Source organism: Perna viridis, chromosome 3 (assembly GCF_037379345.1).
Source record: "Perna viridis isolate PV_CMFRI_1.1 ecotype Kerala chromosome 3, ASM3737934v1, whole genome shotgun sequence".
NCBI lineage: Eukaryota > Metazoa > Mollusca > Bivalvia > Mytilida > Mytilidae > Perna > Perna viridis.
The window spans coordinates 34,133,605-34,149,160 of NC_142447.1; the positions used below are offsets into that span (position 1 = coordinate 34,133,605).

The window sequence follows — 15,556 nt, forward strand, 5'->3', positions numbered from 1 at the left end:
GAAAAGAATGTTGTAATCAATATACAGTGATAATATGCCGTAGGGTTGCAGTGTCCTCGAAATGTAGTCAATTTGTTGTTCTTGCATTTAGTCATGAGGTAAATTATATAAATAAGTTTTATAGGTTGTCCTTTTCATTAAAAAAAAATTGGGTAAGCTTGTTACATTTTCCTAAATAAAATAAATGTATTTGTAACCCCTTAAATTCATATTTTTTACTTCTACTTCGAATTGAGTCTCGCATGTTATATGGAAATGCATCAATTTTCCTAGATATACATTTACCTATCATTCTGCTGAAGTTGTATTTTGTAATTTTTTAAACATTCTTTATTTAATGTTCTCATGGCTGTGCTACATAATAGTAGAGAATACAAGTTGTTTAGATAAAAGCTGAGTACTACACCATTTGTATGTAAGCTGTTAATATTGACTGTCTAACACCTTACAGTAATCTGTATGCTCAAAACATCAACACTGAATAAACCTTTCATTACTAAGGTGTTAACACTTTATTGGGAACAATACCTCTTGAGTCATAATTGCACAAAATATTTAATTTACTGATCCTCTTTTGTCATTAGTAAAGTACATATTGAAAACATTCAATAGAAACCCAGTGTTAGATATTGTTACAAGTACATAACACAGTACTTTCAGTTAAGTGTGAAAACCCTTGATTTTTTTCCCATAAGGAAAGTAATCAACTTTATGTTTTACTCTTTGTATTAAATGGACTTTCTGTGAGATTTTCTTCAAAGAACATTAATAATGGTAATAATGTTTGAAAATGGCAGTATATGAAGGCGGCCATTGAAGTAAGAATTTAAGGTCATTTCTGTTATGGATAATTGTTAATAATTATACAGAGAAATTCTATTATAAACCTTACTAATTGGAAAGATTAAATAAATTATAGACAACTGCTTTTGGTAAAATACCTTTGTAATACCTCATGCTTAGGTTTCTATAATGATAATGGAAGATTTCAATGTGAGTCATCTGAAAAATGCATATCCTAGGAGAACTGTAGTAAAAATTAAATGCAGTGTGAAAATATTTGAAAGTGTACATGCTTCTTCTTGACCTTTGCAGAGGTCAATTGATTACATGTCTAGGATACTAAGTGAAGGGCTTTTTGGAGAAATCATTGGTCCTTTATTACATTTTTTTCAAAACTTGCTATATGGATTCAATACAAAACTTCCCCATGATTTCAGGTGTGATCAAAGTTTACAAAATCAAACACATGTAATCATAAGGGCCATTCAAATTTTTCTGTGATAACAAAACTTGGCTTTCTATGTCAGTTTATACATATCTGTATACAATAATCAAACCCTTGTCTTTGAAGTGATTGAGTTTTGACATATAAGATTGAGATAAAAGATTCTGAAGATTTGTTTAAGTTAAAATAAGCAAGACTAATTTACAGAGGGTTAAAAGTGAGGAATATTTGTGGTGAAATTTGATGTTATACCAGAGTATAATCATCTTCTCATTTTAACCGAATCAAAAGCTAACTTGTGGTTTTTAGCCTCATTGATGCTTCACATAGCTTTTTCTTGATAGATTAAAATGGTATTAGTTTGATCCCCATATATTGCAGTAAGGCTTTATCTATAGTAGTGTTCAAAATATGAATAAAATGTTTCCTTTGTTAACCAATTTCATCACTGTATGCAACTTATTTTACGGTTGAGAGTCTTGGCACTTCAGTCTTTCTTGGTCCTTGAATTACCTCATTATGCTAAATTCTGCCAGGTTCATTAAATGCCACAGAGAAAAAAAAATAATTCTTCATCCATTCTCATACCATGTAGGGCTATTTTAGGAGAAATCTTAGTTGACAATTTTAGTTTACTCTTATTTATTCATGGGGTGATATTTTCTGTTATTGTAGGAGGTTGATAAACAACAACTTCCTATGTGACTGTCATTTGTTGTGGTTGCCAAGGTACCTGAGATCTCACCGAGGTCTCGGTCTGTACACAGAATGTAATGCCCCGTCACATTTACAGTCAATAGAGATGGTGGACATACCAGAATCCCAGTTTCAGTGTCAAGGTATCGTACAGTCTTGGTTCTATCATTGACAATGTGTTATCTTTAGTGTCAGAGGAGGGTCTTTGATTGTTATTGGGGATCAAATAGGTTGATTTAGACTTTGATAAATGATGAAATAGTGACAAACTTTGTATTTGACGTAAAACCAATACATGTACTGGTAATTAGAATATGTGCGAGTTGTTCTAATGAATAGAAAAAAAGATGTGCTTTACATTATTCAACTAAACTTGTTGACTTTCTAAAATCTACGTTGTTGTCCATTCATTTCAACAATATGATTTATCTAGTAGAAGTTTGTCTATGAAGTGACATAATGTTAGTCCTTGGACTAGAAGATTATAAACTAACTTTGGTTCTTAGACAACTTCAATGAATACATCATCTGCAGGTGGACATCATCAGTATGAGGAATGGAGCCAACTTAATTAGTTAAGAAATACATGACACACACCTTTTAGACATTAATCACATTTGATGAGTTTCTATCTTATGAAAATGAGTTTTTCAGGTGCCCATTCAGTAAACAATATGTAATGTACATATTTTTTATTGCCTCATAAAAATGCAGAAACTCTATATACTAAATCTTGGTGTTAATTCAAATGATCATTTTTTGCTAGTTTTTCTTCCAGTAATCCTTTGGTCAGATTTTTAACACAATAAATTTAATTTGTGGACTTGTGCAGGGTATTAATATTGACAATAATACTGATCATGTTGTAGGTATGTCTAGTTATACTGCACCCAAATGTGGAGAGGAACCAAGTTGTCCAAGTAAATGTCGATGCACAGAGGGTGTCGTAGATTGTAGAGACCTGGGTCTGACAGCAATACCTAGCAATCTACCAGAGGACACCATGGAAATGTAAGTCTTACAAATAAGGGGCTACCATCCAAAGATTGTTGCACAAAGGGTGAATTGAAGGACATTGATGTTAGGTTATTGATGTACCTAAGATCACCATTTTAATATCATAGGGAGATTATTTGAAAATAGAAGATGTGGTATGGTTGCCAATGAGACAGTCATCCAACAAAATCCCAGCAACAAACAGTTAAACTTCTACAGGTCACCACACGCTCTTTGATGATGGGCAAAACCCATACCATAAAGGAAGATGTAAAAGCCCAAAAATAAATGAAGTGAAACTATTCATAATTATAGACAAAAAAAACGTAAAACGAATAACAATGTACATAAAAAACAACATCAACCACTGGACTACAGGTTCCTGGCTTGGATATGACACATAAAGTATGTAGCAGGGTTAAACATGTTTTGACCCTTTCTCTAACCTGGAACAGTATATTTCTTTCTTATTTTCATACCTGATATAAAACATGTGATATGTTCACATAATTAAAAAGGAACCGTCCTTTTTTTAAATCTTACAGTGATGCTTGTTTTGAATAAATAAGAAAGGGTGTCAGTTAAAGAATATTTACTACTGAATAGCTAATTTGGACAATTTTACAATAAGGTTTTCATGCCAAAATGAATGGAATGAACATTTGCATACATCACACCCTTTTTATTCAAAAAGCAATGTATATTAGTATTATGTATTGTAAATACTACCTTGCATTGTGTGTTTTCACCAGATGCTTGTAACTCTATCAATTGGTGTATTAGCAGTCCTTCAATTAACCTTGATATATGAGTCTACAGACCAACCCACTAGAAACACATAGCGACTACTTTTTCATTCACAATTTATGGCTTAGTTTAATACCTGTCACAAAAAAAGGTGATGTAGGGAGTTGATCTGCATCAATCTGTTATAAATATTGTTGCACCATATTCTCTGCGCTTGGAGGCTATACCTACATCAGTGTAGATTAGCTAACATGTAAACATTTCAATGTAAAGTCAACATGCATGTGGAACATTTGGCTAAACATATGTCATTAAGCTGGAAAACTTGAGTGTTTTTTTGCTTACTTCTGCTAATCTTCTTATCTGTTAGAGATTTGTTCCTCAAATTAAGTTACACAGTTCAATGCACATAGCATACATCTCTGGAAAAAATCCTGCTTAAGGATTTTACAAAACTGTGTCATTATTTTCAGATGATTAATTGATTAATTGGAAATTAAAATTGTCCTAATTTGAAGAAATGATTTTACCTAGAATGCTGAACCTGTTTATTGATTTGTAATTATGTACCAAGTATACCCCTTCATGATAAACTGCTGTAATAGTAAAAGTGTGCTATCGACCATCTTAATTACCTAATACTTAAGACTAAGGGCCATTATGTACAAAAAAATGATTCAACACTTCATCGTGTGCGATTCTCCAGTGGTTATGTTGTGACAATGATTTGGTATAATGTGACTTTAAAAGGTTATGAATTAGGTTGTTGATGTATCATTCAACACTAAACTGTGTTTATAGTGTAGAATACTCAAATGTAGTGGGTCATGATGAATCGCTACAAATAGTCCTTGAACTTGCTGTCAACTCTTATTTTTATCATCAACCTTTACTTTTACTTTGATGTATAAAACTTGACTGAACAAAAAATTTAAATTTCCTTGCAGTTTTATATTTTAAAAGTTTCAGAGACAGAACCAGGATTTGAAATTAGAGGGGTCATAGGAAGCTTATAGTAGTGGAGCATTGTAAACTTGATCATTAGAGAGTTTTACATGCTTTGCTAACTTTGTGTGTCACTAAAGTCAACTTGCCCATTGCTTTAACCTGTTTTTCTGTTGTTTCAAAGCATGCTTGTCAATTTAATGAAGGATGCATTTTCACTCAGACACATCTCTTAATCTGCCCCTGGTATTATTTTGTTCAAGGGTTATGCATCTAATGCATTTTGTTTCAGATCTGTCTCAAATATATTTGGCATTGTTAAAATCATTTCACATCTTTAAAATTAGTTGGTTATTTTCAGGGAAAAAACCAATAATGCTTGTGATTCTTTTTCTTTTCAGTCGAATGGAACAGAATCATATTGTGCATGTACCAGCAGGGGCCTTCAGTGACATGAAAAGACTTAGAAGAATGTAAGTAGTACTTTCTATATCCATAATCATAAAATCTAGCTTTGAACTCAAAAAACATATTTATGTCTCACCAAAGTTTGGATCATAAAGATCTGTTCTCTTAAAAAGGAAGAAGTGGGCATACTGATTGACTAATTATTTTGACAAGTGTTAAATTTGGCAAATTTGGGGCAAAAAGGTTTCCAAAACAATTTGGCAGAAGGTAAATGATGCACTGAGTACTGAAGCCCAGGGTAAATATTTTATTGAATTTATTTTGGTGTTTTAAGACAGACTGCTAAAATACACCAAAAAAATTAGCGGAAAAAGGAAAAAGAAGTCTGGAGTTTGGCACTCAGTGTAACATTGATAAAGTGTAAACTTGGAAATTTTCTTGTGGGAGTAATTTTTGCTACAGTTATGGTCACGAAATATTCACAAAAATTTCTTTGTTTAATTTGTTTAAAACTAAGATGCCTCACCAGCAAATAACAAAATGTGGCCCTGCGATAATTTCACATTGACTTACCCTGCAATATTTATTGAGCCACCATGCGATATTTCTACATTGAGTCACTCTGCTTTATTTATTGAGCCATCCTGCAAAATTTCTACATTAAGTCACCCTGCATTATTTATTGAGCAACCCTGCAATATTTCCACATTGGCAGTAATTTTTTTGTCTGACTATACTTTGATATAAAATTGGATTAAGGAGTTAAGAGGGTTTAAAATGTATTTATAAATTTCACTAGTTAAGTACATTGATACATCCATTAATGAGCATTACTTGCTGTACATTTATCTTATATCTATTAGCTGTTATACCACTAAGTACCTTAAGGCATCAGAAAGAAATTAGATTTAAAATTTGTAAAATGAAATATGTTTATTTTATCATTACAAGTTTTCAAATCCATTACTTCCAGTTAAACCTCATTTTTTTGCACTTAATACAAACTTTGATAACTCACATTACACAGGGATATCTTTATTTTTTATGATAGTTTCCCTGAAATGTAGTGGAAAAATTAAAATCAGCATGAATTACAGGAAAGAGCATTTATGTAAATAGACTGCACAGCTCACCATCTGAGAAGAGATGAAACTTCTGACTTAATTTGTAAAAGTTCTGCAGAAAATTAGTAAAAGTTTTAAATAATTGAATGCAGATCTGTTGCTTAAATTTGTAACATTACTGAAGGTGTAAATTGTGCTGTCAGAAATTTGGCATGATCTCAAAGTTTGTCGGTTTAACTTGATTTGTATGTAAAATATTGAATAGAAAATAGCGTTTGACTTTCAAACAGAGAAGAAATACTGTTGAAATGCACTCTTAACTTGTATGATAATAATACATTGGACTACACTATGAATTTGGCAGAATAATTACCATAAGATGGTGCATTAATACAAAAAATCAGCACAATTTAACATGCTGATATGATATGTGTACTTAGGATTTACTTTCAAACAGTAAATGTCTTATGGGTCAATACTGGGGTCACAAGTGAAACATCTTAGTGCAGTCTGATTGATATAAAGTATCAAATTTTGGTTTAAAAAGGTCTATGGTCACACCCTGGGGGTCATACTACAGGGGTCACATCACAGCAGTACTAAATACAACTTGACTTACATCTCGATGGAACGAATTGTGGTTTTCTGACAAGACTCTTAGTTCATATTTTGTAATCATAAGCTATGACTTATTCCCAGGGACATGATAATTTTGTTTCCTGATATTTTATAACTTCTTTTCCTGCCTACCGTTTTACTATATCTGGTTTTCTTATCATATTCCTGCATTATAATTAATGATTCAGCTATCCAGGACCTGTTTAATATCTAATGATTTTCCATGCTCAATCTCTGACCAAAACCTGGTTTTCTTTTCATTTTCACATTAATAAATGATATTTCCATGAGTTTGTTATGTAAAGCAACAGTCACACCTGTGTATCAGATGGTTAGCAGGTGCTAAAGTCATAGTAAAGTATGGGTGCCCTGTAGTACTCCTGGAGTACATAGGTCTTCAGACACACCCAATGGGTGACATTTTATTTGACATAAAATTACCAGTATTGGGTAAAAATGTATAATTTGTCCTGAAACAAGGACTAAAAGATTTTTATATAATTAAATAATAACCACATTCTTTAAATCTGGGGGATTTGTTAAAAAAGTGCTCAAAATGGAAGCTGAGAAAAAAATAAATGGTAGACGAAAATTGAAAATACATCTAATATTAATGGTCCTGACTGGATATAGGATTGCAATAAAAAGGGTTGTAGCCAAAGATATTTTATAGTAAGAACCTAGTTAAACTGGACTGTTGAAAGACCTTTAACTCATTTACTAATTTATTTTTGCATTTTCAACATATGTTAATTAAGCACCTTCCACAAACACAATAAAAAAGTCTGATGGATTTTTGGTTTAGACAGGTCTATGAAAATAGATTTCTTGTATGTAAGCCCCTCTCTCAATTTCTTATATGCAATTTCCTGTATGTAAGCACCTCTCTCAATTTCTTGTAGGTAAGCCCCTCTCTCATTTTCTTGTATGTAAGCTCCTCTGTCAATATCTTGTATGTAAGCCCTTCTCTAAATTTCTTATATGCAATTTCCTGTATGTAAGCACCTCTCTCATTTTCTTGTATGTAAGTTCCTCTTTCAATTTCCTGTATGTAAGCACCTCTATCAATTTCTTGTAGGTAAGCCCCTCTCTCATTTTCTTGTATGTAAGCCCCTCTCTCAATTTCTTGTATGTAAGTCCCTCTCTAAATTTCCTGTATGTAAGCACGTCTCTCAATTTCTTGTAGGTAAGCCCCTCTCTCATTTTCTTGTATGTAAGCCCCTCTCTCAATTTCTTGTAAGTCCCTCTCTGAATTTCCTGTATGTAAGCACTTCTCTCAATTTATTGTAGGTAAGCCCCTCTCTCATTTTCTTGTATGTAAGCTTCTCTCTCAATATCTTGTATGTAAGCCTTTCTCTTAATTTCTTATATGCATTTTCCTGTAGGTAAGCACCTCTTTCAATTTCTTGTACGTAAGCCCCTCTCTCAATGAATTTCAACCTCGACAAATTCATTTGTAAATTTATTTTATATTTTTAGATTCCTAGCTGCTTATTTGTCTTGTCATATGTGTGTTTTGCTGGTAATTTATGACAGGGTAGGAAACACTCAAATTCAAGCCAGTCCTGAATACAATTTTTCAATATATTTACTATATGGCTGTATAGATTTTTCCTAAAAATAGCCAGCCCTGCCAAAAAATAGCCAGTCTGGAGCTGGTGGGCAGTTCAGTTCATTTTGATTTTTTTATAAATGGATTTCTTATTAATATTCTGCTTATCAACTTCTATTTGACTAACATTTCAATAGGTATTGAATTCTTCACCTTTATCTCAATATTGTAATATTCTTATAATAGGAGGGATTATGCATTTACAATGAAAGCTTTTTCCCTGGAAACCCCATCAAACTAGGATTTACTGATAACTTGAAATCTCGGCTTTAAATACAAACCATGAAAACAGTAGAGATCTCCAATGGGAAGTCAGATTATCTTAGTTTTCTTTAGAGTTTAGAGTTTCTGTATTATACATTGAATCAGGTTCACATCTCATTGTGATAAGTCAGCTGATGGTATCGAGGAAACACCTGTTCCCTGCTTATACCAGCCTTCTCTGTCTTATCTGGCTCTCATATCAATATATAAACTTATCTATTATGTTTAAAACTATGTTTTTGTTTATGTGAATAACATTACACATCTGGGTATATCTTTACAAAATGTCCCTAATTCTGTTTACAGAATTAGGTTTACTGTTATACAATTAAGCAAGGCTTTTGGATAAGTTGTTTATATATTAAGTACTTTACCATATCTTTGATGTTTTCCTGTGTAGCATATCAAAAAGCTTATGTAATTTTAAGTTATTTTATGTTTGAATATTAGAAATATGAATCTAAGTAAGCGATCAAATTGTTCACCTTGTTCTGAGTCCAAAGAAGTAAAAAGTTCTGATTCTGTACTGTATGCTTGGGCATGTTATCATTGATTTATACCTGAATTTAATATTTAAAATTTATATCATGTATTCATCTATTACTCTGAGGTTCTGACAGTTTAGTTTATCAAGTAAAATAGTCAATCTCAGATATGGGTCCCTGATAAAGATCTGCATTTTCTGAGATTCACAGTAATTATGATTAAAATCTTGTCTATTGCTGTAATAAGATATACTTTTTATAGTATTGCATAATATTGTGCATGACTGAAATCTGTTATCAGGCAAATAATGCTAATTTTCTACTTTGAATGATTCCGTAGAACATCTACATGGAGAATTTATATTAGCCCAGGAAATTGTTCATTCTTTAATTATTCAATCATACATACCACAATAAAAGATAAATATAGAGTTTCCTACATGTAAAATTATACAGTTATGTTCATTCTATATTAAAATATGATAGTCTTATTCTCTTGTGTTTTCTTTAATGATTTAGGATTTTAGATCATTCTATGTTCATTTCTTGTGCTCAGGTCATTTTTGTGAAGAGGGGTATTTTTTAAACTTTTTATTTTTTACATATGTGATGTGAGAGGTTTTTAAAAAGTTCATTGCCAAATGAAATGATAATTGAGGTGCTTTTATTCATGTATTATTTGCTTTTTTGATGTGGGAATCAAAATGGGCAATAAAACACACTTTAATCATATGAGGGATAATTTTTGCAGTGGCCTTAGATTTATAAGGCTTTCATAGAGGCATTTTGATGATATGCTGGTACAGTACATACAACAATACTAGAGGAGAGCCAAAATAATAATTTTTTTTTGCCAAGGATTACAACTATGAAACTACAACTTCTCTATCACTAGATTTATCCATTTTAAGTCCTTGCTTGTGAAATAAAAAATTTATATTGACCAGTATACATTCATTAGTCATTGGGTAGTCATTTATGATTTGTTGTTTTTTTTTTAATTTGTTTCAGTGACCTCAGCAACAACCAGATTTCTAGGATAGACAATGGAGCATTTAGTGGACTCATTTTTCTTAATTCTTTGTAAGTTAAATGTTAATACAAGAAAAGAAAAAGAAAATAATTTTTCCCAAAATTAAATTAGTCTTCTGTGTTGTTTATGTTGAAAACTTTAATGAAACAAATTTATCGAAAGGAATAGTTGGGTTTTCATATTTATGATATATAGTATATGAATTTAAGTGAAATTGTGAATTATGAAGCTTGATTGGTTATACATGGGTTTGTTTTGTAGAGTTCTGTATGGGAACAAGATAGAAGATTTGCCATCAGGTGTATTTAATGGTCTTTCTTCACTCCAGCTGCTGTAAGTACTGAACTCTTATTCTTAACCATTCTTCATTTGATGAAAATTGCTTCACAGAGTAGTTTTAATATCAGTTTAACTGGAAATTTTCATACAATGAAAACTTTGCGTACATTTCACAGTCTGGTTGGGCTTTTGTTTCTTTAATACACTTACAGTTTGTACAGTCTTCTCTTTGTCTTTCTATATCCATGTAACTATTTTTAAGCAATAATTGAGCAAATTTGCCTGTTAAGACTTCTTCGTTTACTGATTCATGGTTGACATTCTTTCCATTTTAGATTATTGAATGCTAATAAAATAAAATGTGTGAGGACAGATGCATTTAAAGATTTATACAACTTAAATCTTCTGTAAGTATTATTAATAAATGATTTCATGTAAAGTCTCAGATTTCTTACATTTCTATACTTTAAGATTTTGAATGATTTTATGTAACCAGTAAAAATACCACCAAGGATGACAACCCGCTGAGGATTTTCTTAATGGAGAAGGTTTAATTCTGTTTGATATTATGATCATTGAGAATCTGAACAATAGAAATCCCTCTGTATTGAATTCTACAATGTTATCATTTTACAACAGAGTATAAAAGATAGAACAAACTAATTTCTTTAAAAAAAATTGCACCACATATTGTCCAACATTAAAGGTATAGTATAGTATTTTTTTTCTCTTTACTCTTTCTTCTTTCAATGACCATTCAGAAACAGGACATTTTGAAAATAAACCATTAGTGTTGATTTCATTTTAAAAATTCATGATATATGTTCTTCCAAATTTATTCAGTGATATTTTTTTTGTTTAGTTCTCTCTATGACAATCAGATCCTGTCACTCGCAAATGGAACTTTTGATCCTTTGAGAAATATACAGACTTTGTAAGTATAAAATAATACTATTAAGTAAAAAGTCAAGTTTTTTTTTAGAACAGCTTCTTACAAACCCAAGAGCATCAAGTTGGCCAACAAAAAAAAAGATGTTAAGTTATTGATTAGAAAACACATATGTAGAAACACTAAAGTCAAGATAAGGGCACAAAAAATTCTTAAATTGCCTACTAGATTATTGATTGCAAAGATATTTAGCTTGATTCCTGTTGACAATGTAAACTGTGCTATGCTTTCCATGTCTAAAGAAAAGAAAACTCCCTTCTGTAACATGTAAGTTAAACTTTAAAGATGAACAAATACTACTATGTTCTTTCAGACATTTAGGAAGAAACCCGTTTATCTGTGATTGTAACCTTGCGTGGCTTGTTGACTACCTCTTTAAAAATCCCATAGAGACTAGTGGAGCTCGGTGCGAGAGTCCACGTAGAATGGAAAGAAAGAGAATCTCTACAGCTAAATCTACTAAGTTTAAATGTAAAGGTTTGTGTGGTGTAGGCATGTGTGTTTTAGCACTTTATATTGTTGAAGTATCATTGTTATGGGAGCACTATTTTGTTTAGTTTTGTAGAATAGACAGAACCAATAAAAGAAATGTGTTCAGTGAAATGTTACTAATTGATTCCAAGAAATAACAAAATTTCACAAACTTTGTATTCCTGTAACTAACAAAATTAAAAACTAAAAATTCTATATAATTAACAAACTCAAAATTCTAGTAACCAAAACAAACTCAAAATTATAGTAACTAAAAAATATTAATGAACTTAAATTTTTTTAAACTAAGAAAATTTCACAAAATTGATACCAAGAACAAGCATATTTCAACAACAGATTTGCTTCTATTTTATTACAAATAATGAAAAACACATAATTTATGAAAAGATGTTCATAAACATAAATGTTCTAAGTCCTTCCATCAGTTCTGTAAATATAAAAGTCGGTTTTAAGTTGAAAAAACCCATAATAGTTTTAATCAATAACTTAAGACATTTTTGTGAGTTAAATATTGTATTATGCAGTTTCTTTTAAGTTAGTAATCACAAATGTAATTTTTGTATTGTATTCAGGTGCTGAACATCACAGAACAGAGAATGCTGGGAGCTGTATGGTAGATATGGCATGTCCTGATTCATGTGTCTGTCTCGGGACAGTAGTGGACTGTTCTGGACGCGGACTGACAGCTATTCCTAAAGACATTCCTACATATACTACCTCACTGTGAGTTATATTTTCAATAATGAGTATTGATATCTCAATGTTGAGCTTGAATTTGACAGAGATTAAACTCTAATACATACCTGTTAACCTTTTCAACAAATCATGTTGGAAAGTAATCAAGGGAACCAAGGGTATAGCGGTAATCAAAAGAATGTAATCCAGGGACAAAGACCAGACATTGAAAACAGACATACACAACAAAGAACATAAAGCAACTAAAATCATACATACAAAGTAACAAAAGTAAATGAGCAACTCAGACTCCACTAAAAACTGGGAGCATGGACCAGGTGCACCGGTAGGGTAAGCGTCCTCTGCTTTTCTAGAAACACCCGCCGATTTGCTCATAAAAAGTCAAGTCCGGGGTAGACAAACGAGGGAAGGAAAACTATGACCCGTTGAATAAATCAGTTTTCATGGTGCTGATGGATACACCATAACGATCTCCTCCATTGACACTGTCTGATTTGGGAGATGTTACGTATAAGCAAAGTTTGATATTAAAATTCAATTTTAAATATTTTTCACAGAAATCATAGTAATTTTAACCAAATACTTCTCACAAATCTTACTTTTTAATGCGGGAGATTCTAAATTTTTTATTGATTTTGTGGAAGTTCCCCCCCCTCCCACAAACCCCCCTTTGTGAGAGGGTTAACAGGTATGCTGATACTATTGCTTTATTTATCATATCCTTGTTTATAAGAAGGAACTATACTGCCATCACACCTTGTCATTTCATTTTGTATAAAAACAATATTTGTCACTAATTTTCTCAGCTTCTGTTAGGTAGAATGATTTCTCATTTGGTGTACTATTTTGAAATAACTAATTGAAGGTAAATATTTTCCTTCTATCATTTCTCCCTGATGTCAACTTCTTGTCATTCTCAGCACAACATTGCACACAGCCTCTTTTTATACAGTTATTTTTAACACCACAAAGAGAGTCAATATTTGTCCTTTTCTTCAGATTTGAGTTTTAATTTGAAATGAACTGTATTTAAGAGGGTATATTGGTCAATGTTATAAAGCCAAAAAAACCTAAGCATTCCAGAACACCCATGTTCTAGCTGAAACATTTAAACAGAGAATCTTGCACATAACATTTTATATTTTAATTACTTTGCAGGAAGCTGAACAATAATAAGTTAACAAGAATAGAATCATTATCAGGACTACTCAGTCAGTTAGATAAACTTAGATCCATGTAAGTTTTACTTGCCAACTAATGTATAACCATAGACTTTAGGTTACAGTTGAAACAAATGTAGAGATTTCATTATATAGTTTGTCACACTATATTATCTACCAGTAGAATAGATATTAAATTTCCATGATTTGATGAAACTAATTGGCAGTCTCTGTAAGAGTCAGGCAGTGGTGAAACATGGCATGACAAACCCCACCATTTTGAAAGTTTAATTTGACTATTTGCATCGATGAAAATGCACTGAAAATGAACATTTCAAGGGCAGATAACTCATGTTTTCTAACATTCTATAGAAAAATTTCTGAGCAAATCCAGTGACACAGAAATCAAGTAATGGTCTTTTCACATAGAGAAAGCATCCTTAGTGAAATTATATTGTCAGAATGGTGGTTTATGACATGCATGTTTCTGATTTTTTTCAATTTTTCCTGATTCTTACAAATACTTACACTTAAGCCACAACTATAATCTCATTGATTTTTTGGTTAAGATGAAAACAATTGAAATTAACCAACTAATGTTAATATGTGGTGGTATACTTTTTTTTATTCACCAACAGAGATCATCAGATCTATCATTTATTATTAAAAATTTTGAAGGAAACAAGACTTGTTTTTTTATATCAATTATTTATGGTTATAAAGTGCTTCTTAAAATAAATGTACAAGAATAAAACATCTTCAGAGTTTGTATCACTGTTATAATTCATCATGTTTTTTATACACAAATCCACATTTTATTACCCAGTAGTTGCTGGCAATTTTATGGACCTGAGTTAATGCTCTTCTTTTTTTATTGAGGATGATTTATAAGAAACATTCTTACTACATTTTTTTTAGTGACTTAAGCAATAACCAGATAGATACAGTTGATGATATGGCTTTTGATGGAGCTACATATCTTACAGAGATGTAAGTCTCATTAATGGTACCTTATACTAGAAATAAAAAGATAAGAAAAGCCCTTGAATTTTCTGTCTGATTGTAACCTGGTTTTCATACAAGATATTGCAGGCCTTGAAACCATAATTTTCATCAAGTTGTAATAACTGCTTGTTTAACTGTCATTCCTATGGTGCTAGAGATAATCTCTGGTTTCTGGGTGGATCTTAAGGGCATCAGAAACTGTGTACTATCTCCTGTTAAAGTAAAATTGTAGTATACAATGTGCACTGTGTATTAATGCATTTTGTGTTTCATTTATCAGCATTGTTTAATGTAAAAAAAAGTAATGTCCTCAAGACCCCATCCCCCACAAAAAAAGGTTTACTTAAGTTCTGGTGCATGTACATGTAATAGTTTTTATGTTGTTAGTTGATAGTTGTCTTTTTTATTTTATTTGTAAAAATATTTTTAATTTCAGAAACCTTGGTTACAATAAGATCAGTAAATTAACCATGAAGATGTTGTATGGCTTAAGATCAGTTCACACAATGTAAGCATCAGTTAAATCTTTCATTTGATAGCCCTATTTTTTCATCAATTATTTATATTTTCGTAAATTGCAGTAATTTCATCTTCAATAGATACTCCAAAATAAAATGATAGTTCATTCATGAGGTTTCTATATTTAAGTGCATTATAATATAATGGCATTCATATCTGTCCAATTTTGCATTACAATGAGATGCAGCTCCTGAAATGTTACAACTGTTGATATTTTGGAAGAATGTCTGGCATCCGAGCTTAAAAATCCATTATTTGATAATATCAAATAAACTGCATTTGCTGATGAATCGATTGTATGGGTGTAATCATTTCTCATTTGTTTTATTCAATGATCCAGCAGTTTTTTTGCTGAGTTGT

General features: G+C 31.4%; 1 protein-coding gene across 3 annotated transcripts in view; it reads left to right on the top strand.

Moving 5' to 3' along the window:
- LOC148621971 (slit homolog 2 protein-like) overlaps nucleotides 1-15,556 on the top strand; it is a 63,416-nt gene that overhangs the window by 30,265 nt on the left and 17,595 nt on the right. For 2 of the 3 annotated variants that reach the window (XM_088571396.1, XM_088571398.1), the window contains 12 exons: nucleotides 1,904-2,067; nucleotides 2,794-2,935; nucleotides 5,014-5,085; nucleotides 10,075-10,146; nucleotides 10,358-10,429; nucleotides 10,711-10,782; nucleotides 11,238-11,309; nucleotides 11,638-11,801; nucleotides 12,389-12,539; nucleotides 13,671-13,748; nucleotides 14,591-14,662; nucleotides 15,114-15,185. In XM_088571396.1, the coding sequence (XP_088427522.1) occupies nucleotides 1,904-2,067; nucleotides 2,794-2,935; nucleotides 5,014-5,085; nucleotides 10,075-10,146; nucleotides 10,358-10,429; nucleotides 10,711-10,782; nucleotides 11,238-11,309; nucleotides 11,638-11,801; nucleotides 12,389-12,539; nucleotides 13,671-13,748; nucleotides 14,591-14,662; nucleotides 15,114-15,185 (1,203 nt within the window). The remainder of the gene's footprint in view (nucleotides 1-1,903; nucleotides 2,068-2,793; nucleotides 2,936-5,013; nucleotides 5,086-10,074; nucleotides 10,147-10,357; nucleotides 10,430-10,710; nucleotides 10,783-11,237; nucleotides 11,310-11,637; nucleotides 11,802-12,388; nucleotides 12,540-13,670; nucleotides 13,749-14,590; nucleotides 14,663-15,113; nucleotides 15,186-15,556) is intronic. The other variant, XM_088571397.1, reaches the window with a different exon arrangement.